Genomic DNA, 26099 nt, shown 5'->3' with positions numbered 1-26099 from the left:
GAGAGATAAGACTAAAATCAGGGCATTGGCAGGTGGATTCTTAACCACTGCACCACCAGGGGACACACGTTCGAGCCCTGGTCCCGGAAGATCCCACATGCCATGGAGCAACTAAGCCAGTGCTCCAAAACTACTGAGCCTGCGCTCTAGAGCCCGTGCGCCACAAATAACTGAGCCCACATGCCACAACAACTGAAGCCCATGCACCTAGAGTCCGTGCTCCACAACAAGAGAAGCCACCACAATGAGAAGCCTGCATGCCGCAACTACAGAAAGCCCATGTGCAACAACAAAGGCCCAGTGCAGCCAAAGATAGAATAAATTTTTTTTAAAAAGGAGCTGCTTTCAAAAAAAAGACTAAAATCAGAGGAAGATCTTCATACAACACAGCTCTCTTTTCTCCTCAGACCAATGACCTGCTGATGACCTGCTGTCCTGCGTTGGTGGAGCCAAGGATATGCCACATCTTTTTATTTCCAATGAGAAGACCGGCCGTGATCTTAGCAATGAGGAGACTATTATTCTGAGTGCTCACTACATCACCCACAGCTGCCTCAATAATGCTGCTGTACTGTGTAATCTGACAAAAGGACAGCTGGAGCCCCTCAGCTGAGATTTCTGATCTTGAGATATGCCTAAGGCGTGTTCTTTGTCCCTGCCATCTGAGCGAGCCTGTCCAGTGTGTAGATAAGTGAATGACACACATAAGAGTCTGAACTAACCTCTAAAAAGTCTACAAATAACAAATGCTGGAGAGGGTGTGGCGAAAAGGGAACCCTCCTACACTGTTGGTGAGAATGTAAATTGATACAGCCACTATGGAGAACAGTATGGAGGTTCCTTAAAAAACTAAAAATAGAATTACCATATGATCCAACAATCCCACTCCTGGGTATATATCCGGAAAAGAAGAAAACTCTAACTCAAAAAGGTATATGCACCCCAACATTCACAGCAGCACTATTTATAACAGCAAAGACATGGAAGCAACCTAAATGTCCATCAACAGATGAGTGAATTAAGAAAATGTGGTTTAGGGACTTCCCTGGTGGTCCAGCGGCTAAGACTCTGCACTCCCAATGCAGGGGGCCCAGGTTCAATCCCTGGTCAGGGAACTAGATCCCACATGCTGCAACTAAGACCCAGCACAGCCAAATAAATAAATATTTTTTTTTAAAAAAAAGAAAATGTGGTGTATATATGTATATACACAATATTACTCAATCATAAAAAAGAATGAAATACTGCCATTCGCAGCAACACAGATGGACCTAGAAATTACCGTACTAAGTGAAGTCAGAGAAAGACAAATATTATATGATATCACTTACATGTGGAATCTAAAAAATAATACAAATGCACTTATTTACAAAACAGAAAGACTCACAGACAGAAAACAAACTTATGGTTACCAATGGGGAAAGTGGGAAGAAGAATAGGAGCATGGGATTAACCAATACACACCACTATATATAAAATAAACAACAAGGATTTACTGTATAGCACAGGGAACTATATTCAGTATCTTGTAATAACCTATAATGAAAAAGAATCTGAAAATATATATATAGACGTGTAACTGATTCACTTTGCTGTGTACCTAAAACTAATACAATACTGTAAACCAACTATACTACTTCTTTTTTTGGGGGGCAGCTACACGCAGCTTGCAGGATCTTAGTTCCCCAACCAGGGACTGAACCCAGGCCATGGCAGTGAAAGCGCTGAGTCCTAACCACTAGACTGCCAGGGAACTCCCAATCAACTATAGTTCAATTAAAAAAAACAAATACTGCCTGCACCTGAGATACCCCCTCCCTGTATCCTGCTGTGCAATTTCCAGTGGTGGGCCTTGATATAAGGAGAGAACAAAGATCTGCCCAGGGCCTGCTGGTAAAGGCTCTGAGGCCAGCAGGCGAGCAGGCTGAACTGGCTCCCAGGGGCCTAGGATGCCGTCTCCTGGGCGCCCTCTCACAGGCAAGAACCAGACTCCCCAACTGTCAGCCAACAATGAGCACATGTGAGAGGGCTGAGCAGACTAAGGGCAGAAATTAAACCACATTTCGGCATGAGGTTTTCCTGGGTGTAATCAAACCTGTCCACGAGGAATTTTTCCATGGCCCCCTAAGGTTCCCTGTGGATAGATTTCCCCACGTGGCTCTTTCTCACTTACGATTGATGAAGAGTAAGAAGATGCACTTCTTCACCGAGTAGTTTGCATTGGATATGTAGCCATTCATTTTGAAGGCGAGGGTTTTATCCTCACACCCAACTTCTATCAATTCTCTGATTGGAAAAGAGAAATTTTGAGGCTTTGGAAAAAAAATGGAAAATTCAAACTTTCTAAAGAATCAGAGTTGGAAAAATCAGGGCCCCTTCCCATAAATTGACTGCCAAATGTGGACCCCTGTGACTTGGTTCATTGAGATCCCCGGGGCCCGCCCATTCATCCATCTGTCCACCCATCCACCCACCTACCCACCTAGCTAGTGTTTTCAAGCACTTATAATATGTTACGTGCCAAGCGTCACCGTCACTGCTAGGACACAGCAAGTCCAGGCTCTGAGAACTTATTTTGCCGAAACTTTTATGTATCTTAGTAACTAAGCCCCAAAGATGAGATTCCAAAGAACTCATCTCTGCTGAATCCCTCACTCTGCTGATGGGCACCACGACGGGGCTCCTGTGTGGTGCTCCCCAGAGTGTGTTTATGGGGAGGGGAGGCTAATAGGTGAAAAGAGGTTCTCCCACAAGCCACACTCATTTCTGCCTGAGGGCCTCGCAAGTGCTGGTCCCTCTGCCTGGAAAGCTCCCACTGCTAGCTAATTAATTCCTCCTTATCCCCTGTAACTCGGGGACCACTTCCTCAAAGAGCCTTCTATGACAATCCCTCTCCCCAACCACAGGAGATTCCCCCACCTTATACTTTTCCTTTGAGGCATATAGCACAGTCACTAATGAATGGAATAATTATTTCCTGTGTCTTTCCAACTAGAATATGAGTCCTCTGAGGGCAAGAATCCTTTCTGCTTTATTCCCTACTGAATATCTCTACCACACAGCACAGCACCCAGCAAGGAGCACTTGCTCATTAAGCACTTGCTGGATGGATGGAGGATGCTTTGCAGGCAGTGGTGTGTGCTCCCAATCTGAATAGAGGGCACAGCTCGCCTTTCTTCCACCACACGGTGAACCATCAAATCCTCTCTTCCCCAAAAAAGAGGCTGGTGCTCTGGAAACATATTTTGGGAACTGCTGCTCTCTTACAGCCCCTAGGAATTTCATAACAACTAATTCTGAGTCTTAAAATTTGGTCAATGAGCTCTTAAAAGTTTCACTGTACAACACAGCTCTCTTTTTGCTCTGGGAGCACAGCTGAAAAAACAATTCCTTAATACTTAATTAGTAAGAAAAGGGTAGTTAAAAGCAAATTGACTGTTCCGTAGCTAGGAACGTGGTTTTATTCCAAGAGTGAGTAATTTGTCCTTCAAAGTAGAAAACTGAGTTCTAGGACTATTGCTCCTGCTTTTAAGATTATTGGAAAAAGTGAAGTCAGGGGCTATCTAGTTCATCTGTGTACCCCCAGCATCTGGTGCACACCTGGCATATAGAAGGCTCTTAGTATTTTTCCCCTCAGATTATGACACAGGCACTTTGGGCTTTGCAAAGTCCTGAGATTTAGCTATGGATCTGTGATGGAAACAGTGGTTTTCACCCACAGAAGGGAGTGCCGTGGAAAATCTATAATAATACAAGCAATTTTCCTGCTTAGGCTTTCCGTGACAAGATTTGGTGACACAAAACTGCTTGCCCCCAGACAGGCAAGTGTTTAAGGGCAGAAACATGTTATTTGTCTTTATATCCTTAACTTCTGACACAAAGACTTGGAATATGGGAGGCAATTAATAAATGCTGAATGATAATAAATGCAATCCTAAAGTGATGATAATGAAAATACAAGGACAAGAGGGAGCACTGGAAGATGACAGAATTCTCCTATACTGGAGATATTTTGAAGACAGAGACCTAGAGAGAACACACTGATTCATAGCCAGAGCATCTAGGAGATGTCATGTACCCAAGAAGGGTTGATTCCATGAAATAATCTGAAACATGACACTAAGCCTGAAGCATGAAAACAAGCCTGCATATTTGGTTAAAGCAAACTCTTAAGGCAGGTGTTAACAGATTCCAAAATAATGTGACGGAACGCAGATTTTTAAAAATATAAATTATCAACGTACCGGCTAACAGCATTTCCAAAAATGGAGCGAATGTTGTCCACAGTTGTGGCATTGGGCAGTGTCCTGACGTCGGCTACCGTCTCACCTTGCTGATAAACAGAACAGAAGATCCAACTTACTGTCTCACAGGGCTGACTGAAACACCATAACCTCGTCTCCACGGGCAACTATAAAAAAATCCTTTCTTCTTTTACAATACATAACCATCCCCTATAAATCAAGAACTTACTTTTTTAACCGAGAAACTAATGCCTGAATTGTGTACGGAATACCTGGCAGAGAAAAAAACAAAACAGTAAAAAAAGAGTGGCCAAATGCAGAGTACATGCCCCCTTTCAGTTAAACAAACTGGTGGAGTTAAGTAATCTAAACAAAGATATATACAAACAAAAATATCTTTAAATGTCATATTTTACCCACAGGAGAATAAGCCAACAGAGACGACATGAAGATATCAATGCTAAATGTGGCAGAATCGAATAAAAAACAAAAAACTTTGCTTCTATACGTTGCTGACTAGACTCAAGGATATTTCAATACAATCTCCTCCTTGCCTACAGTTTTATTTTCACAAACTCAAAAGATCTGGGTTGCCTCACAGACATCTTGAGAATGTAGCCTGAACACCCCCTGCACTCTGTTGTTCTGTCTCAGAGTCCCCAACACACGCCCTGCCCACCCGCTTCTTCCCCCTGAGGTCCTGTCCTAGTATCTCCCAGCCTTTTCTCGGTTGGCTATCATTTACTACTCCTCCCACCATGGGCCCCAGGACCTGGAGGATTGTGTCTAGCCAAACGCACTTATTCAGTAACAATTAGTTCACTTATCACACCTAGAACTAAAACAGCCAACCAGAACTCCTCTATTTCCAGGAGCTAATTGATATTGTGATACTGATTCATACGATTCCAGGGGAGAAAAAGCAAAAAAACTTCATGTGTCTGTTCCACTTTAATAGAGGTAAATGTTTTACTGATTTTAATTTTTGTAGCAATACTGAGAAATAGTTAACACACCTCTGTTACAATTCAAGGACACGCAGGCTCAGAGAGCCATGCTGGGGCCACTGTACTAGCGGGTTAAGTCAATCCTGGACATAACGTTGTTTTCACCTGCCCTGAGTCCCTTCTCACTCTGTTAACAGGCCCTAGTCTTCCTTTGGGACACTACCTCTTCCCCATTTCACTTGATATATCCTTAGACTGCCAGTCAAGAAATCTGCTCCCCACAAATGTGGGCACACGATGGGGGGACCCAGGCTATGCCAATAAGATGCACTCTCCTGGGAGACAGGCTCTTGAGCAGAGTCAGGAAAGGAATGAAAACAATTGGAGCAGGGCCACTATATTAAATCCCTGAAGCCACCCTGCTTCTTGTTCTCCCCAAGGAGCAGCCGTCCACACACTTCTTTCCACTTGCTGAGTCACTCCTCGCCTTTCAATAAACGTCTTTTGGGCTCAGGTTAGTACAGTCAGTTTGTTTTGCCTGCCACCAAAGGACCCTCACTGATACAGAGACCAACTCCTGCTCTCTCCTGGGGACATGAAAGACAACCCAGAATTGGTGACTAAACCTTGACCAGAAACAATCTGTAGGCTAGTACTGCTGCTTACCATCTAGCTCAGCAACTGTTCTCAATTTCTAAGCAGCAGAACACATTCCTTTGGTGAGAGAGTGGTTCAGAGACACCCGCCCAGATTTTGGACTGTACCTGCCGACAACTTCCAGAATTTTCCCATACTCTTCACTTGGATTTTTTAAAGCTTTCCTCCTCGTGGATATGTTGTAGAAAAGGTCCTCTACCTGAATAGAAGATTGATTTTTCTTGTAAACTCACAGAAATAGATGGAAATAAAGCTGGGTCTTAAGGCAGAGAATCCAACTACATTTATCACCAGCACAGTTCTAAGCATTAGGAGAGGCGGCAAGAGATGGGGCAGTCTTAACAAAAGAAAGAAGGGATATTTCACCTGCCTCCCACTTTACTCACTGATTTCTCAGATAGGTACTGGGGGCTACCTCCATGTCAGGCTCTTTGCCTTGTGCTGGGAATAAGAAGACAAATGAAGCACAGTACTGCCCAGAGTAGCACAAGATTTAGTGGGGCAAACATAAACTTATAAACAATTACAATACCACATGGCATTCAAACCTATTTTGCAGACTAAGAATAATTATCAGATCTTTTAGGGGTTATTGGAAATTACACTGTGGTCCCAGTTACAGGATTCCCCCTTAACACGCACTACGAAGTACACGTTCATTTCAGCCCCCACCCCCCACTCAACCTGCCTCATCAAGCCCAGGGCTTGGAACCTTCGAGGAGATGTGCTCTGGCTGGGGCTGAGGGTGGTAGGGTGGGATGTGTAACATGACAGTGGGGTGCTTTATGGGATCTCGGAACGGGAAGAGACCAAATGTGGCACCACAGAAATAAGGCAGTGTAACACTTTCTCCTAATTAATGATACAATCTGTTACTCAGAGCCCTTTGAGTGAGTGGCAGATATTCTTCGTTACATCCTTCCTTGATAGATGAGCAAAGTGACGTTAAGGGACATTAAACGACTTGCCTCTGGACACACAACCACTGAGTGGCAAGGCTAAGACTCTGACTCCTCAACTGGAGCCAAGCTTAAGGTTCTTTCAATGCCAGCTACCCTGCCACAGAGTTCTGTGGTCTCAACAAAAGAAACTCCCAGCCTCTTAAAAAAAAAAAGGAGGCGGTGGGCAGGCTGCCATGCCACAAAAGTCAATAATTATTTCTCTTTCTTAGAGTGTGGTATCTTGGGGCTCCCATTAACTAGTAAATATTCATTTTTTTTAATCCTTTGAGAACTCAAAGACAATTTTGTTTTTTACTTCAATATTTATATAAAGCTCCCTTTCAAAACTTTCCCCTCCCGTGCACCATTCTTACCGTGATCTGGGTCCCTTGATTGCCTGCACATGGTTTAGGTGGAGCTTTCAGCTTTCCATCTGAGTAATGTGCTCTAGCAGAAAATGTAAGAGATTACTGAGAGCTAACAAAAAAAAGAACAGACACTTACCCAAAGAGTAAAAAGGTAAATTACACAACAATAGATTAAAATATAGCCATGTTATAAATTGTCTTAGTTACCTGTTCCCTCTCTTTTTCCACTTCCATAACCATTCTAATTTGATACCAAAGGAGGGGGGAAAAATCCATTTTTTGGTTTGTTTGGTTTTTTTGGCAAATATTGCTTTTTAGCTCCTGAGTTCTGGGCTACAAACAATAGTTTTGCCATTGCCTAAGATGACTGTAAAATTTTTTCCAATGATTCTGCAATCATTTATTTGAGGGGCTACCATGTTATCAGGCCTGTAAACGCCCTGTAATAAAGGCAGGCCTTTGGAGGTTCTTGATTTAGTGAGGGGACAGACTTTTCCCTTAAGTGTAGAACAAGGTGCTAAGTGATCCAGAGTAGGAAAACATTTAGCCTGGGGTGGGAGTGGGGGAAGTGTCACAGAAGAGATGACAATTCACCTGGACTCTGAAGCAGTATAATCTCAGGTGGAGAGAACAGGGAAGACCATCCAGGAGGGGGAAAACATAAACAAAAGCAAAGAAGCTTTAGAATATGCAGCAGCTGAGGATGTGTGGAGGGGAGAGGCTGGAAAGATGGACTGAGTGCATTGGGAGGATGCTAGTTGCTATGACAATGACTCGATTTCATCCTCCCACAGAAGGAGGGCTACTAGAGGTCCCAAGCAGGGGCATAACACCCCAGAGGCAAAGAAATGGAACCTGTGTCCCAGACTATTTCAGAAGATATTCACTCACAAGTGGCTCCCCAGTTTGTCAGAAGGGATTCTAATCATATCAGCCCAGCTAGGTCCTAGGGCTGTTACAATTTGCATCGAGTAAACCCGCTCTAGCACCAGTGCTGCAGACTCTGAAATGTTCCATCTTCCATTACTGCACACACTCAACTGTTAAAGAGGGCTGAGAAACAGGCAGAACTGCCCTTTGTTGAAGCTATTTTCTATATAAACTAACAATCTGTATGATAAAAAAAAAATTCTGTTTTTTGGCGTGAATTAGACACTCAATACCCATCTTTCACTAGGGAATGGCCAGTGCTTATGAAAACAAAGGTGTGATTTTGATTCCCTGAATCCCCTTTCTGTTCTGTTCCAAGGTCATTCAACAGCCTCTGAAAACTGTGCCAACATAAAAGTGGCCACCTGTGGGAAGGTGCAGCAGGGGGCTCAGAGCAGCTAAGGAACCAGGATCCTTCAGCACCCCAGCCATGGCCCCATAATCAGGCCAAAGGGACATCCTGCCAAAGGGCAAAGGGGCAGAATGACATCACAGCTCCCACGGACTCAGAATTCCTCTGTGTAACAGACACCTTGCTAGGCACTTGTAATCTGTTAACTCGTAGCTTTCACGAGTCCATAAAGTAAGATTATTACCTATGATGATCCCTGTGGATTATCAACTAATCCAAAGGCAGGAAAGAAAAGTTACCCAAGATCTAGGCCAAAAAAGATAACACTGGTGTTCAGATAGGATTACTTTGAGATGCAGACAAAAAGCACATTTCAGGATGAATTTATACACATAGCAGAGGACAGCACTATACCTGTATGCACACTTCCCGTCAGCTGTTTTGGTTGTAATGCTGACGTGAGCCACATGGCTTATGCTGGCCAAAGCCTAAGTAAAAAAAGGAAATGAAATGAAAGAAAAACCCACTGCTGGGTCACCCCATCTCATCATTAATGGAGAAGTTATCTCAATTGCCTCTTCTGTTTTGTATTAACAAATGGCAACAATGAACACTCTGCTCACTCGCTTTGATGATGCTTTTTTTTAAAAAAAAAAAGAAAGCTATTGAGTTGAATCTGTAGCATAATTACTAGAACAAGGGAAAAATATATATATATAAGTCCAAAAGGAAACACACCCAAGCATTTTTTTTTTTTTTTTTTTTTTTGGCCACACCGCACAGCTAGTAGGATTTTAATTCCCCAACCAGGGATTGAACCTGGGCCCTCGGCAGTGAGAGCACTGAGTCCTAACCACCGGACTACCAGGGAATTCCCCACCCCCAAGCATTAACGTTAACCTTAATAGCAACTGTGTTCAGGTGTAGAGTTATAGGTGTATTTAATAGTCTCAATGATTTGTCTTCTAACAAGTTTAAAGCCTGCCTTCAGAAATGGATAATGGAAACACTGCAAATAGATAGTGCTGTATACTATTATTCAAAACTGTTTTCTATAAGCAATTTTATGTTTAGAAATATAAATTTAGGGACTTCCCTGGTAGCGTGGTGGTTAAGAATCCGCCTGCCAGTGCAGGGGACATGGTTTCGAGCCCTGGTCAGGCAGGATTCCACGTGCCGCCAAGCAACTAAACCCGTGCGCCACAACTACTGAGCCCGTGAGCCACAACTACTGAAGCCCGCATGCCTGGACCCCGTGCTCTGCAACAAGAGAAGCCCCCGCAACGGGAAGCCGAAGCACCACAACGAAGAGCAGCCTCCGCTTGCTGCAACTAGAGAAAGCCTGCGCTCAGCAACGAGGACCCAACATAGCCAAAAATAAATAAAGTTAAAAAAAAACGAAATATAAATTTAAAATTATGCAGGGACTTCCCTGGTGGTCCAGTGGTTAAGACTCCGTGCTCCCAATGCAAGGGGCCCGGGTTCGACCCCTGGTCAGGGAACTAGATTCCACATGCTGCAACTGAGATCTCACACCGGGCAACGCAACTAATACCCAGCCCAGCCAAATAAATAAATAAATATTTTTTTAATTATGAAATTAAGACTAAACAAATTAAAAGAAAACAAAAGACCATTTTTTCCCCCTTAAAATCAGGATTGGTTTGCTAGCCCTTTGGAATCTGTATCTCCTTTCCCAAGGACACCATAGCATAAAAAAATGCAACCCAGGCACTGTGATGGGGTCTGTGTGACAGCATCTCAGGAGACAGTGAATACAGCTGTGGCAGACTCAGTTCATTAACAAGGACCATGGCTCAGGCTCAGAGATTACCAGGTCCTAGCTGGATTTCCCTGGTGTATGTAATTGAGCTAATTTTCATCATTAAAAATGTAAATGATTTTGCAACCTGTGGTAAGGAAGGACATTAAATACATCAAAAACTACAATGCTACCCAACACCAGGAAAAGAAAGGGCCACTGGCAGATGGTCCTGCTTCTTCAGGGGCCTTTGTACCGGCACCGGAGCAAGAGGACAGGAACACAGACTCTGGAGTCAAACTGCCAGGGCTCAATTCCCCATTCTGCCACTTCCTAGCTGTGTGCCCTGGTCATGTTTCTTAAAGTCTGTCAGTTTCCTCGTATATATGTAAAACATGGTAATAATAATAATAGAACCTACTCTATGGAGTTGTTAAGAGTGAAAGGGTTAATACACACAAAGGGCTGAGAACCATGGATGGCACACAGCAATCCTTCAATAAATCTTCCCTATTTAATTACAACCCCAAAGATACCCTACAGCTGGGCTAAGGCTCCAGGAGGCCATGAGCTTAGGAACTGACTCAGGAAGTTGCAAAGCCAGAATGAAACTGCTTTGCTAGGGTTGACCTGAGGCCTACTTAAAGTCAAGGGGGCCTCAGGGTACACAGTCTGATGTTGCCCCTACCTGGAACAACCTGGGGCTCACTGTGAGCCAGAGGGTGCTTGAGACTACCCGGATTTGATCTAAATTGCAGTGACTGGGTCACAGCTGCCTTTTAATTTAAAAAAATCAAATAGGGAATTCCCTGGTGGTCCAGTGGTTAGGACTCAGACGCTTTCACTGCCGGGACCCAGGTTTGATCCCGGTTGGGGAACTAAGATCCCGCAAGGCGCTCAGAGAGGCCAAAAAATAAAAGAGAATAAAATAAACAGATAAGTCAAATAAAAGTAAACTACATTCACATGATAAAAAATCCAAAAACTACAGAAAGGCCTAAAACGAAAAGTAATTTGCCCCATTCCCCTCCCCGACACTGGCTCTCATTTCCCCCAAATAACTACTCCAAACAGTTTCTCTGGTACCTCAGAACGTGCGGAAAGGAATACAGCCCTGCCAACACCCGGATTTTAGCACAGTGGGTCCCAGTGACACCTATTTCCCCTAACCTCCAGAACTGTAAGATTACAAATTTGTGTTGCTTTAAACCACGAAGGTTGTGGTCATTTTGGGGGGCAGCAATAAGAAACTAATACAAACTACTTGAAAAGGATACATATTTTTACTCACGAATGCTATTTCTATAAATTTATCCTAAGGAAATAACTGAACAAAACACATTGTATGTACATGAATATTCACCAGAGCATTAAACACGAAAAAAATGACAAAGAGCATAAATGTTCAACAGGAAATTATATAAATAGACTGCAGTATGTACAAGTAATAGAACAGGGACTTCCCTGGTGGCGCAGTGGTTAAGAATCCGCCTGCCAATGCAGGGGACACGGGTTCGATCCCTGGTCCAGGAAGATTCCACATGCCGTGGAGCAACTAAGCCCGTGTACCACAACTACTGAGCCTGTGCTCTAGAGCCTGTAAGCCACAACTACTGAGCCCACGTGCCACAACTACTGAAGCCCATGCGTCTACAGCCCATGCTCCACAACAAGAGAAGCCACTGCAATGAGAAGCCTGCGCACTGCAACGAAGAGCAGCCCCCACTCGCCGCAACAAAGACCCAATGCAGCCAAAAATAAATAAGTTTATTAAAAAAAAGAACAGTATGTAGCCATTACAATTTATGTTGCCCTACATATATTGAATAATATCTTTATATCCAGAGTATTGTCATAAAAATATGATACTATTTTTATCCATTTTCTATTTAATATATCCCTATGATACATCATATAATTTCATTCACAGCTATTTCAGAATATAACTTAAAAGGACTCAAAAAAAAAAAACCGATGAAACTATTTTTATACCAAGAAAATTAACAGTAATTTCTCCTTAATACCATCAAATAACCAATCTGTGTTCAAATATCTGTCTCAAAAAGATTTTAGTTTGTGCAAATCAGGATCCAAGTAAGATCAATACATTGGAGCTGGTTCACATGCCTCTTAAATCCCTTCTAATCTATGCTTCTTCCTCCTTTCTTTACCTTTTTTCCCCCATACAGTTTACTTTACAGGAAACAAGTCTTTTATCATGTGATTTCCAGTCTCAGTACCATTTACCATGCTCCCTTGCTCCTTGTATTTTTCTGTATATGGGTACTTGGATCTAAGTATTGGTAAGATTCACATTTGATTTTGGACAAGAAACCTTGGTAGATAGTGCTATCTTCTTCCATCAAGAGACCTGGGGGGTCTCTGTAGATACAGTTTATGGTGTATTAAGTATTTATGGATAGGGAGGGTGGGAGGGAGGGAGATGCAAGAGGGACAAGATATGGGGATAAATGTATATGTATAGCTGATTCACTCTGTTATAAAGCAGAAATTAACACACCATTGTAAGGCAGTTATACTCCAATAAAGATGTTAAAAAATAATTAAATAAAATAAAATAATTAATTAATTATTTTTAAAAAGTATTTATGAACAATTCTCAGTTTTGGAAAATTGAATCTAAGTTTGTTTAGATTCGCATATATTTTAACAAGTAAAAAGTATCATGTCTTATTGACCTGCTGAGAAACATATGCTGACAAATGGCAGAAATATCATCACAGGAGGATGTTTTACACATTTCTTCAATCCTCAGCTTACCTCACCCCGAAAGCCATAGGTAGAAATATGAGCTAAATCCTCAAAGGACTGCAGTTTACTTGTGGTGAACCTCTCACACACAATCTCCAGATCTTCTTTCTAGAAGGTGCAAAAAAATCAGTGAATAATTATGTTACTCATTTTTCCAAATCTTTTTTAATTTCCCTCTTCTTGATTGAATCCAGGAAGACATTCCTCTTGGGAGAAGAGTTCTAAATCAGCAGGAGCCTCCTCTCTGGACGTCCAGAACTCCACTCGGTCCTGCTGCTCCTTCTTCCTCTCTCGCCTCATTCCTCAGCCTCATTTGCTGCTTCTGTCTCATCTCCCCTGAGAGTGGATAATTCACAGTTCCATCCCTGGACCTCTGCTCTGTCTACACTCACTGTCTTGATGATATCACCCAGGCTCACAGATTTTACAAAAATCATTACTGTATTAGAAAACTTCTTTATTAAAAATCTATAGGTACATTTAATTGTAGTAAAATATACATGACAAGATTTACCATTTTAACCCTCTTTAAGTGTACAGTTCTGTGGCATGAAATACATTCACATTGTTGTGCAACCATCACCAACATCCATGTCCAGAACTCTTTCATCTCCACAAACTGTACCCATTAAACAAAACCTCTCAGGACTTCCCTGGTGGTCCAGTGGTTAGGGTTTCATGCTTCCATTGCAGGGGGCAAGGGTTCAATCCCTGGTCGGGGAACTAAGATGATCCCGCAGGCCATGTGGCGCAGGCCCCCAACCCCCTGGAAACCACCATTCTACTTTCTGATTCTATGCATTTAGCTACCCTAGGTACCTCATACAAGTGGAATCATATAGTATTTGTCCTTTTGTGACTGGCTAATTTCACTTAGCATACTGTCTTCAAGGTTCATCCACGTAGTAGCACTTGTCAAAATCTCACTCCTTTGTAAGGCTGAATAACATTTCATTGTATGTATCACATTTTGTTTATCCATTCATCTGTTGATACTTGGGTTGCCTCCACCTTTTGGTTATCATGAATATGTTGCTATGAACATGAGTGTGCAAATCTCTTCAAGGCCCTGCTTTCAACTCTTTTGGGTATATACCCAGAAGTGGAATTGCTGGGTCATATGGCAATTGTTTAATTGTTTTAAGGAACCACCATACCATTTTCCACAATGGCTGTACTATTTTATATTCCCACCAGCAACATACAAGAGTTCCAATTTCTCAACATCCTTGTCAATATTTTTAATTTTTATTGTAGTTGAAATATTTGGTTTTTATTAATTACTTAATTAATTATAACAGCCATCCTAGTGAATGTCAAGTGGTATCTCACTGCAATTTTTATTTGTAGTTCCCTAGTTACCAGTCATGTTGAGCTTCTCTTTATGTGAGTCTCATGGCTTTTAATACCATCAAAATGGAATACACCAAATTTTTATCTCCAGACTCATACATGTATCCAACTAACAGGCATCTTAAGTTGAACATACCCCAAAATGAATTTCTGATCTTCCCCCAAACCTGCTTGTTCCATAGCCTTCTCAAGAGTAAATGGCAACTCTTTTTTTTCTATTTGCACAGGCCAAAACCTTGAAGTCATTCTTGACTCCTCTTTTTCTTACTCCCTGGACAAGCAAATTCTGAGAGCTTTGGTCCTCATCATCAACCCAGAATCTCACTGCTTCTTACATCTCTGTCACAACCAAACTGGTCCTGTCCGGTCCTTCTATCCTGTCCTGCTACAGTCTATTTTCTGCATTGCAGACAAAAGAGTTCTTATAAAACTTGCCAAAGCATGTCACCTCTTTGCTCAAAACCCTCTAAAGAATATCCCACCTCATCCAGAGTAAAAGCCAAATATTTTACAACATCCTACAAGGTCCTACATGCTCAGCCTGGTTATCCTTCAGACCTCATTTCCTTTTAGGCTTCCACTCCCTCCACCACCCATTCTAGACATACCAACCCCCTTGCTAGTCCTTAAGCGTGTCATGCAAGCTTCCATTTCGTGGTTTTTGTGTGTATTGTTCTCTTTGCTCAGGACACTCAACCTTTAAAGTTTCATGACTCGCTCCTTGACCTCCTTATTCTCCTGAACAGTACCCAGCATGGAGTAGGTACTCAATAAATATTTATTTTTCAAACAATCCCATCCATAAAAGCCTAAAGTTTCCAGAACAGGGAGAAGTCCCACCACTTCCTGCAGATGTAGCACACGAAGCACACAAACATCCTGCCGCTCTGAGGTTTTCCTTACCCTGATGCCGGTGCCATTGTCTTGGATCTGAATCAACTTCAGGCCTCCCTCTTTAATAACCACTTGAATACTTGTGGATTTTGCATCTAAACTGGCAAATCAAACAAAAAAATAATAATTTATTAGTCTGCAACTACTCTAATGCACATATTTTAATACGAGTCAGGGGATAAGAACAAATTCCAGACAAATATAAGACTCAGTGTGTTTTCCTTTGTCTCACAGGCTCTGTGACTACATTGTTATCAGTTTACATGCTGTGTGAGAGAGAGGGAAGGAAGAGAGGGACGGAGTGAGGAACCATCATTTCCAATAGGACATTCAGCAACTTTTCTGTTCCTCTAGGAAAAAAAGAAAGGGAAGTTAGAAGTGGGACCTTTTAGTACATGCCTCTTTCTTACCTACTTTTCAACTAATTCTACCATCTGTTACTCAAACTTTATTCAGCCTCACGCTCCTAAATGACCCTTATAAAATGTCATTAAAAAAATTCTAAATGTTTTTCTCTACTATTTTCTTTATGCAAATATATTTATGTTGGGGGAAAGAAAAAATGGCAGTGCAGAAAGCTCTTTAAGAAGTCAATACATCTTTTTATTCCTTCAAAGAGTAACCTACAAGCATAGAGCACCTACAGAGCTACAGAAAATAAATCCAGACTGAGGCTGCATGAGAAAGAAAAGTTTCCTCCTCCTCACACAGAAAATTCTTTATTCAGAAATAAGATATTAAGTTACTTAAATATTAAAGATCTTTCTCAGGAGCCCCTAAATTGAAGTTGTACTTAACCGTCTTGACTTACGTATTAAAAAGAGCATAACTGGACTCCATACAAAATCTCTGCTTAGAGAATTCTAATCCACTGATCTAACATGTGTAGTGTTGCCGTAGTCTTCTGGCACAGTACAGTAACAGGCCTAAATCGTTCTGTCAGTTAATTCTAACACTGCAGAAACAAAAGCCAGCCTTTGTGAATTTAAAGTCAAAAGGAGAAACCATCCCCAGTCTCCCTGCTCCTTCTTTTGTCTACCTTCTAATTCTCTTCCTTTCTCTCAGTGGTCCTTTCAGACCCACTGTTCTTTCAGTCCCATTACCCACGATGGTTGTTTGTGTTTTCACAACAATCCCTTTACAAACCTACCAATCTTCGCTGGGACATTTTTTTCCTTTTAACGTATAGATTTTATTAACATCAATGCATTTTAACACAAAGGATCTGACATAACGTTTAGGTACACTATAAGCCTCTGTCCTTTTTAAAGTTTACAGTTTACACCCAACTTTCTTTCCACGTTTTTAATCTCCTCCTTCCACAAGGTTTGTGTGACAGTTCTAAACTTCAGAATCCATAAAATCAGATATCTTCAGAGTGACCCCGCAAAAAGTAAAGGGCAGGAAAATCCTAAGTGGGGTCAATCACTTGGCAATAGGGAAATCACAAGTTAAACCCCAAGTCCATCGAACTCTCCTAAAATCTCAGCAATTTATTTAGAATAAAACTCAAAATGAATCGTACTTCTGAATGTAGATGGATGACTTCCGGAATAAGCAAGAAACTGATAACACATAGTAACCTCTGAAGGATGAAGGAAGTTTTTTTCCTTTTAAATTATAAAATTTTTATACATTTAAAAATTTGCACCTTCCGCATATATAATTTTTAAAGGACTTCTCTTAATGACAACATGAAAATATTGTGTAACCCTCTCCTTGCCCCGCAACAACCCTAAAGTCTCGCGAGGACGCTCGAGGACCCGTGAGGGGCGAAGGCAAGACCCCCGGCCTCCGCCGCCGCGGCCCTGCGCCGCACACGCCTTGGCTCCGGGCAGGGAGGCGTGTCCGCCCTATCCTGAGCATCGGCCCGTTAAGTCGTAGCCTCTAAGGAAGCCTTGACTCCCTTCGTACCAGTTCTCTATCATCTCCTTGATGGCATTAGCCGGGCGCTGGATAACTTCCCCTGCCGCGATGCGGTTCACCACTGTCTCGTCCAGCCGCCGGATAACCCCCGCTACCAGCGACATTTTGGCGCCAGAGGAGCCCGAGTCACGGAGAGAAGCTAACTGCAAGTGCCTTCAGCCAATCCCCTTAGAGCTTCGTGCCCACATCTTTCCATCAACTCTGCTGACGCCGTCCTGCCCCACCCTCTAGCGGCAGCGCCGCTTCCGGGATAGTGAGCTATTGATTGGGCAGCGTGAATGCCAGTCAAATACGTGAGTTCCGGTTCTCTTAGTCCCGCCCTAAAGCGCCTTCAGTCCACTTTGCAGCTAGAAGGATGTGCGCCTGCGCACTAAAAACCGCTGTCCACTCTTCCTATTGGCTCATGTCTGGGGCAGAGGAATACGAAATCTCCAGCCAATAGGAACAGAGGTGTCGGAGCCGCAGGTTGGTGTCCCCAGCTGGGGTGATCTGGCGCAGAGTGGAGGAGGCGCTTGCGGCTCGCTCCTGCTCCTCCCCTCTCCTTGCGGCCTCCCGGAGGTCTGCCCAGCTCCAGTGGCCTCCCGTGAAATGTGGATGACGCCCAAGAGGAGCAAAATGGAAATCGACGAGTCTCGGGGGTTCCGGGCCGAGTGGACACAGCGGTACCTAGTGGTGGAGGCTCCGGAGGGCGAGGGCGCCCTGTGCCTGGTGTGTCGCCGCCTGGTCGTAGCCACCGGCGAACCCGACGTCAGGCACCACTACGAGGCCGAGCACGACTATTACGAGCGGTATGTGGCGGAGGGCGAGCGCGCGGCCCTGGTGGAGCGTCTGCGTCAGGGCGACTTGCCCGAGGCCGCCGCGCTCACTCCGGAGGAGAGAGCTGCTCGTGCAGGTCTCGGGCTCGCCCGCCTCTTGGCCTTGAAGGGTTGCGGCTGGGGCGAGGGGGACTTTGTGCACCGGTGCATGGAGGTGATGCTGAGAGATGTGCTGCCCGATCACGTAAGCGTTCTGGATGGCATTGATTTATCTCCGGAGATCACGCGGCAGAGGGTCCTAGACATTAACCAAAATCTACGCAGTCAGCTTTTTAACCGAGCCAAGGACTTTAAAGCCTATTCCCTTGCCTTGGATGACCAGGCTTTTGTGGCCTATGAGAACTACCTCCTGGTCTTTGTCCGCGGCGTAGGCCACGATTTGGAGGTGCAAGAAGAGCTTCTGACCATAATCAACCTGACTCATCACTTCAGTGTTGGTGCCCTCATGGCGGCAATCCTTGAGGCCCTACAGACGGCAGGGCTTAGCCTGCAGCGGATGGTTGGACTGACCACGACCCACACTCTGAGGATGATTGGTGAGAACTCAGGACTGGTGTCATACATGAGAGAAAAGGCTGTAAGCCCCAACTGTTGGAATGTGATCCATTATTCAGGATTTCTTCACTTGGAACTGTTGAGCTCCTACGATGTAGATGTTAATCAAATCGTAAATGCCATATCTGAATGGATAGTTTTAATTAAGACCAGAGGCGTTAGGCGGCCGGAATTTCAGGCTTTACTAACTGAATCTGAATCAGAGCACGGTGAAAGGGTTAATGGACGCTGTCTGAACAATTGGCTTAGAAAAGGGAAGACCTTAAAACTAATATTTTCCTTAAGAAAAGAGATAAAAACATTCTTGGTTTCGATAGGGGCAACAACGGTCCATTTCACAGACCACGAATGGCTTTGTGACTTTGGCTTCTTGGTGGATATTATGGACCACCTTCGAGAACTCAGCGAACTATTGAGAGTGAGTAAAGTCTTTGCTGCTGCTGCCTTTGACCATATTTGTGCGTTTGAAGTGAAGCTGAATTTACTTCAGAGACATATTGAGGAAAAAAATCTAACACACTTTGCCGCCTTGAGCCAAGTTGTTGATGAGCTTAAAGGGCATCTTCAAGAAGACGAAAAAATACTCGATCCTGATAGGTATCGAGTGGTGATCTGTCGCCTACAAAAAGAGTTTGAGAGACATTTCAAGGACCTCAAGTTCATTAAAAAGGACTTAGAACTTTTTGCAAATCCATTTAGCTTTAAACCTGAATATGCACCTATTTCAGTAAGGGTGGAGCTAACAAAACTTCAGGCAAATACTAACCTTTGGAACGAATACAGAACCAAAGACTTAGGGCAGTTCTATGCCGGATTGTCTGCTGAATCTTACCCGATTATCAAAGGGGTTGCCTGTAAGGTGGCATCCTTGTTTGATAGTAGCAAAATCTGTGAAAAGGCTTTTTCATATTTGACTCGGAACCAACACACTTTAAGCCAGCCATTGACAGACGAACACCTCCATGCCCTGTTTCGGATTGCCACCACTGAAATAGAGCCGCATTGGGATGATCTTGTGAGACGAAGAAATGAATCAAATCCATAAACTTTTGTAGTACAACATTGAAACACTCAACAAGAGTCCAATTCTAAAAGCAAACATCTGTTTGATTTTCAAGTTTACTAATTTGGATTGTGGGAAAGCACCACATTATTCATCCAAATTGATCACAATTCAAATTCTTCAGACATATTTTTTTTTCCATATCAAGAGGCAGCATGGGACTGAAACATGCAGACACCTTTTTTTAAAACTTAATTTGATGGCAAAGTCATTATCTTTTGCTTTTATGATACAACTGTTTTTAAAGACATTTAGTACTAATAATGTGAGTTGAATTAGAAGTCTGTTTTTAAGGTGTTTCGAAGAAACTTTAGCTCTTATTTTAACAAAGTGTTAAAATTCTGATGCATATAGTCTTAAATTATCAACTGCTTAAATATATGTTTGAGCCAATTTGCAGAAACTCACATAGCAAGTGCAGAAGTTTCTGAAAAGGAGGAACGTACATACAGTGGAGGTATTTTGTCAAACTGTCAGAATGTTTGAGACTATTTTTTTAGACATATTTCTGAGTCTGAAGTAAATATTGACATATTTCCTCCCTCTCACCTCCCTCCCACCCGCCCTAGCGATAATGATATTACTAATACAGAAAATAAGCACGTAAAATTTTAGTCAGAGGAGCAAGAATTTTTTTTTAATTGCTAGTTTAGGAGGCTTCCTGCAGTCTGGAGATCAGACTAACCAATTTTTGGAAGTTTCCCCTGAATTTTTCACAATTGGGTGCTGTTTTATGAGCTTGCCTACTAAAGGACTACGGTAAGTATAGACTCTTAGGGGTTGCCCGCTAGTAATTCTTTTTTCTACTCTAGACAGTTTGGCCCTGTCAAAAAAGGATGAGGAAGAAAAGATGTTTGCATCCCAGGATCAGGAGGTGTGAGATATTTTAGCTAATTTGTCCTATCTGCATGAGTGTTGCAGCTTTATAAAGAAATCCTGCTTAGAGGAAACCCTTTATTTTAAAGTGATATAATATCAAATGTTGTTTGTTGCTGGAAATGGATTTATTATAAATTTGACACTATCCCACACATTGTGTATTTAAGACAGTGCACAAGTGGAAATATTTAACTCTCAAGAAGCAGCTTTATTTACAGATTGTAGCACTTCCGTATTTCTAAGTGAGACATCTGCTTTGTGCCAAAACAGTAATTTTCAAACTTACGTTAACCATGAAAAGGAAATCTTACAGTAAAGCCAAATATGTGAAATGATTTAAGAAGAGGACCCAACTTAGAGATCCTCTCAAGTACAATTTGAAAACTTGTGTTCAAGTCCTGTCTTAACTATTGTAATGCATTTTTCTGTGGCCACTAATTCAGCAAATTCAAGGAACCAGAATACAAACAAGAATTTAGAAGGAACTGAAGCCTGAGCTATCAAAATAGATGCCATAAAGAGCCCAAGAACCAAAATTCTGCCAGTGGTTCTCAACCAGAGACGGTATGCCCTCTTTCCAGAGGATGTTGGGAGACATAAAGGGGACTGTTTTAATTGTCACACTTATTGAGGGAAGTTCTGCTGGCATGTCAGCATGAACGACACCCCATCCCCCACAGTGCATAGGACAGCACAGCACAATGAAGACTTATTCCTCCCAAAGTGCCAGTAGACCCCCTGTGTAGATTCTCTTATATTTCGAGGGACAGGGCAAATTACCGGTAGAAGCAGAATTAGAAGGGCAAGTTGGGAAGACTGATAATACTTGATAAGGGACACTAATTCCAACATTCCAAGTTTGGCTGGTAAGATGCAGTCAAGGCCTTGCTAGGTTCTGGTAGCTCACAATAGCATTTATAACTCAGTAATTGGTATTGAACCAGATTAAAGGGCTCTGTTCTATTATACATAATTGGTATAGGGCAGAAAAGAACGTGTAATGTATTACTAAGATACTTAGCAAGAAGGGTCAAGTTAAGATTTGGGTTAACAGGAAGTAAACTTAAATATCTGGAAAAACAACATAGTGAAAAACCAAACAACAACAACAAAAATCTACCGGTAGTTTCCCAATAGTTTGGTGTATTCTCTTTCATGCAGGTGCTTTATTGAAAGGATAATTGGAAGACCTGAAAGCTGCTTCTGCTTTCTAACCCCAGTTCCTTAAATATTGAACTCTTGTACATTTTGTGAAGTTCCACTATATATTTTGCTTAAGGTAATAATAAGATTAGTTATATAGTCAGTGAATGTGGGGGAGGCATAAGCTAAGAATTTTAAATTCACCCTGAACAATAGAGAATTGCCATAAACTAGTCTTTGTAAAACAGAAAAAAAAAAGTGTGTATTTTACTGTTTTCTGTACTAAGTAATTCTGTAACTGCATGGCAGTCTTTAAAAATTTCTTTTTATAAAATAGTTGTTAACTAGTCCTGTTGTATCAGTGAATATAGTTAAAATAAGTACTATTTTTAAAAAACTCTGTGTCCCCATATCTCCCATTCCTACTAGTTTTCTTAAAAGATTTGTCTGTGTTTCCACTGTCCCGTATTGCTGCTCAGACTGCTCTACCAAGCTTACTAAGTCCTTGTCAATATTCCTACCCTCTTTACCCCACTGGCCACGCTTCATTAAATACTTGTTTAGTTTGGCTTCAGGGAGATACCATCTCCAAGTATGCTTTCTCAGTCTTCTTTGCAGGTACCTCTTTCCCTTAAACATCTGTGTCCTTGGGATTTTTAAATTTGGTTTTAAGCTGTCTTATTCTACATCATCTCCGTAGCTGATCTCTTTTTTCTTTCATGGCTTCACTTACCAACTTTATGCAAATGACTCCCAAATTCATATCTCCTTTCTAGACCTTTCCTGATTCCTATATCTAATTGCTAACTTAAGTCCACTTTGCTGTCTCATAGGCACCACAACATGTCCTTGACCTTGCCCCCCAAACCTGCTCGTCCTTTCCTGGTCCCTCTCTCAGTAAATGGCACCACCACTGCCAACCATTCAGTTGCCCTGACCCGAGCCCCAAAACCAGTTAGCCATGACTTTTCCCTCTTCATCACATCCACTCACACACACCTTTCTGTTAAGCCTGTTGCCTAAACTTTCCTTGATTCTACAATGCTATCCTGATCAAGGCCATCAACCTACCTATATTATAGCACGGGCCTTCTCAGGCTCCATTTCTCTGGTTGTGATCCCTTTCACAATGCAGCCAGATTTTTCCAAAAGACGTATCTGGTCATATCACTCCTCTGCTTTCACCAGTGCTCTTAGGATACGGCTGTTCAAGTTTCAGTTTATATGCCACTTCCTCTAGGAAGCCTTCATCAATACCCTCTAGACTAGGTTCCCCTACTGTGCACTCCCTAAATACCCTGTTCTTCACCAGCCATATACTTAGCACACTTTGTTGTTTCTTCTTATTGATCAGTGCTAGACTGTAAGCTTCACAAGGGCTGGGACCATATATATGCCTGCACACTGCTGTATCTAGTGCTTAGCACAATGCCTGACATTTCAATAAATGTTTGGATGAATAAATACTTGTATAGTGCTTTACGATCTTTGCAGCCCTTTCATAGTCTCCTTTGACCTTCACAGTGGTCCTGCTGTACCTGCTTGCTGGGTAATTGTTATCCACATATTACAAATCAAGAAATGAAACTAAGTTCTTTGTGACTAGGGAATTGTATTCCTAGAATATAGTTCAGTGCTTGGCATGTGGCTCAAATATTTACTATGTGAATGTTGTTGAGGAAACAAACTTAGATTGCAGTTTGCCCTAGTAAACGCAAGTAGTAAAGCTGAGTATACTCACATAAATCCACCATGTAATATTGTCTTTACCTCCTTGATGTAGAAGTCTTAATTTTTTTTTTTTTAAATTCCTAAAGGGAGGCTTGCAAAGGAACCTGGATGAGAAAGATTGGACAACTATTTAGTGGACTAAAACAATACCTCAGTAATTAAAAAGTTGCATTCAGTATTGGAAAAAGATAATGCTGCTTAAGAGTTAATATCCATTTTCCTTCTGTAAGCATCAACCCTAGGAGAAAATGGCATCTTATTTACTTGCTCTTTTCCTTTACAGATAATTTCTGGCTCTTCTGGGATTTTAAAGTAAGTAAATTTAACAAAATGTTAGAAGAATGACTCAGTCAGCCCTTCTGGTCACTAGATATTCAGTTCACTTGCTTTCCTACCTGCAGAATGTCCTCATCACCTCCCCAAGGAAGGTAATCCGAAAGTGACATCTGGTCAATATGTACTTCTTAGATTTGCTACGTTTCTTTGCTTTCTTGTTCGCATGCCTCTCTGAACTTACTTTCTGGGTAACTTGGGCTTTCAGGCTTTGTGGGAGAGCCATACCCTTAGTCTCTTTTTCCCTGAGCCATTTTTTTCCAGTTTAAGGGATTAACCAGTGTTACACTCTTAGTTGGACTTTTAATCTGAGGCCCATTAACTAATTCAGAGGTTTTAACAGTAGGTGTGATAGTCATCCAGTGATTTGATCCTTGCTGCAAAAGTGGGTTTTAGTCAACCTTTGGCGTATAGGATTTCTCGCTTTTATCTCTTTGTAATTGAGAAGTAGCTTCTTCCTACCCAGTAAGTACTTGAGTTTGTGAACTCTCTTTATTCCCTTGCTTTTTTGCTTGCAAACTGATTAATTCTTTTCTGAGTTCATCTCTTTCCTGTCTATTTTGTCAAATGGGGCCAACAGCAACCATAACATATTTTGTTTTCTTGTCTTTTTTTTTTTTTTTTTCCTTGAGTAAAGTATAGATTCTCTGCCTTCCAGGTTCTCTCCGGACAGTTTCATCACTCCATTAACATGCATCGCCCCTGCATAAGTTATTTCTTCCATCTTCCACTAGCAATTTCCTGAATGCCTGCCAACTAAGCCAATGTTCAGTATGCTAGGTTTTTCAAAAACAGAACCAGTTTCTGTATCAGAATGGCCTAGGTTGCTGTGCGGTAACCCCAAAATCCCAGCTTTTCTCTTGTAGTTTGGCTAGGGGCTTTGCTCTAAGTCAGGAATTGAAGAACTATGGCCATGGGCAAAATCTGTCCTGCTGCCTGTTACTGTAAATAAAGTTTTATTGGAAAATAGCCTTGCCCGTTTGTTTATGTATTGTCTGGCTGCTTTTGCTCTACGGTGGCAGAGTCGCGTGGTTGTGGAAGAAAGTGTCTGGCCCACAAAGGCTAAAATATTTACTGTGTGACCCTTTACAGAAAACGTTCACTGATCCCTGCTCTAAGTGGTCCTCATTCTAGGACTCAGGCTGACCAAGCAGATCTCATGTATGGTGTGGCTGCTCATTTTGGGAAATGAAAAAGTCTGACAAATCACTTATAGGCCGGCCCTTAAAGCACTTTCACTGGCCAAAGGAAATCACATGGCCACTCCAGAGTTCAAGGAGGAGTGTAATCCTTCCTCGTGCCTTGGAAGAGAACCCGAAATACTTGGAAGACAAAACTACCGACTACACATATAGTTATATCTCCCTATTTATAAAATTTCTTTGAAAATATTTTTTCTTTTTAATTGAGGTGAAATTACATTCAGTAAAATGCAAATATTTCATGTACACCTCAGTGGACCCATCACCCAAATCAAGATATTGAACATTTCTCGTACCCCGATCAGTGCCCTGTGCTCCCCACACACACAAATAACCGCTATTCTGACCTTTATCACCATGGATTACTTTTGTCTGTTTTAAAGCTTCATGTAAATGTAATAATTATATGTACTCTTGTTCAACATTGTGTCTGTGAGTCATCCATGTTGCGTGTAGCAGCAATTCGTTTTTTACTTCTGTGTAGTATACCATTGTATGACTTACACCACAATTTATGAATCCATTCTACTGTTGATGGAAATTTTAGTTGTTTCCAGTTTGTGGTTATTATGAATAAAGTTGCTATGAACATTTTTGTGTCTGTCTTTCAGTGAACGTGAGCACCCATTTTTCTTGGTATTCTCCTTGGTATATACCCTGCTTCCATACTTCCCTCATAATTATTCGCACAGCAACTAAACTGATGCTTAATTTTAAAATATAAATCAGCATGCTAGTCCTCTGTTCAGAATCCTCCAGTGGCTTACTATCACAATTAGAATAAGATCCAAGGTCTATCATGGTCTGCAAGATCTCTACCCACACACACCCTTTTTCTTCCTACCCCATCTTATATCATAACCTTTATCCCTTCCCTTCCCCCAACTTGCTCTGCTGTGTACTAGACACTGCTGGTAAGTTGGGGATTGAAGATAAATGGCTTGACCCTGTCCTTAAAGTGGTTGTACTCTACATAGATAATTTTAACAAGCCATGACACTGATTTACGTTAAGTCAATTACTAGTTCTGTAGGGAATAAGAGGCAAATACACCCTATGATTAAAATAATTAGTATAACATAATTTACAATAATATTTAACTCCTGGAAGGGATTTAGAGAAGTAAGATTAAAATGTAAAACCCTGTTGATAAATTCAAGAAATGTGTAAGTTCTTGCATTTTAGTTCCACAGATTATGAATTAGAGTTCACCAACTTGGTTACATTATTAC

General features: G+C 41.9%; 2 protein-coding genes and 1 non-coding gene across 9 annotated transcripts in view; 2 read left to right on the top strand and 1 right to left on the bottom strand.

Annotated features, from left to right (window-relative positions):
• The window catches only part of MLH1 (mutL homolog 1), a 51306-nt gene extending 33867 nt beyond the window's left edge, over positions 1–17439 (bottom strand). The window contains exons 1-9 of one of the 2 annotated variants that reach the window (XM_004277916.4): positions 17135–17439; positions 15230–15320; positions 12983–13081; positions 8854–8927; positions 7164–7236; positions 5956–6047; positions 4474–4516; positions 4245–4333; positions 2174–2286 (exon numbers count right to left, since the gene is read on the bottom strand). In XM_004277916.4, coding sequence (XP_004277964.2) covers positions 2174–2286; positions 4245–4333; positions 4474–4516; positions 5956–6047; positions 7164–7236; positions 8854–8927; positions 12983–13081; positions 15230–15320; positions 17135–17250 — 790 coding nt within the window. In that variant the 5' untranslated portion in view covers positions 17251–17439. Of the gene's footprint in view, positions 1–2173; positions 2287–4244; positions 4334–4473; positions 4517–5955; positions 6048–7163; positions 7237–8853; positions 8928–12982; positions 13082–15229; positions 15321–17134 lie in introns of those variants that run through there. The other variant, XM_033402180.2, reaches the window with a different exon arrangement.
• Positions 1043–1115, top strand: TRNAG-CCC (transfer RNA glycine (anticodon CCC)). The gene has a single exon. It is a non-coding gene; the product is annotated as a tRNA-Gly (tRNA).
• A 142-nt stretch (positions 17440–17581) lies between the features above and the next one.
• On the top strand, positions 17582–25460 carry EPM2AIP1 (EPM2A interacting protein 1). Of its 6 annotated transcripts, XM_049715926.1 has the most exons (3): positions 17582–20338; positions 20902–21022; positions 23616–25460. In XM_049715926.1, the coding sequence occupies exon 1, from the start codon at positions 17735–17737 to the stop codon at positions 19559–19561; it is 1827 nt and encodes a 608-aa protein (XP_049571883.1). In that variant the 5' UTR covers positions 17582–17734; the 3' UTR covers positions 19562–20338; positions 20902–21022; positions 23616–25460. The 6 variants fall into 6 exon arrangements, with proteins under 6 accessions (XP_049571883.1, XP_033258075.1, XP_004277963.1 ...); XM_033402184.2 differs by lacking the exon at positions 20902–21022 and having other exon boundaries at positions 17582–19844; XM_004277915.4 differs by having other exon boundaries at positions 17582–19844; positions 20902–25460.
• The last annotated feature ends 639 nt before the right edge of the window (positions 25461–26099 follow it).

This window comes from Orcinus orca, chromosome 10 (assembly GCF_937001465.1).
Source record: "Orcinus orca chromosome 10, mOrcOrc1.1, whole genome shotgun sequence".
NCBI lineage: Eukaryota > Metazoa > Chordata > Mammalia > Artiodactyla > Delphinidae > Orcinus > Orcinus orca.
This window is presented reverse-complemented; position numbering and strand designations above follow the sequence as displayed.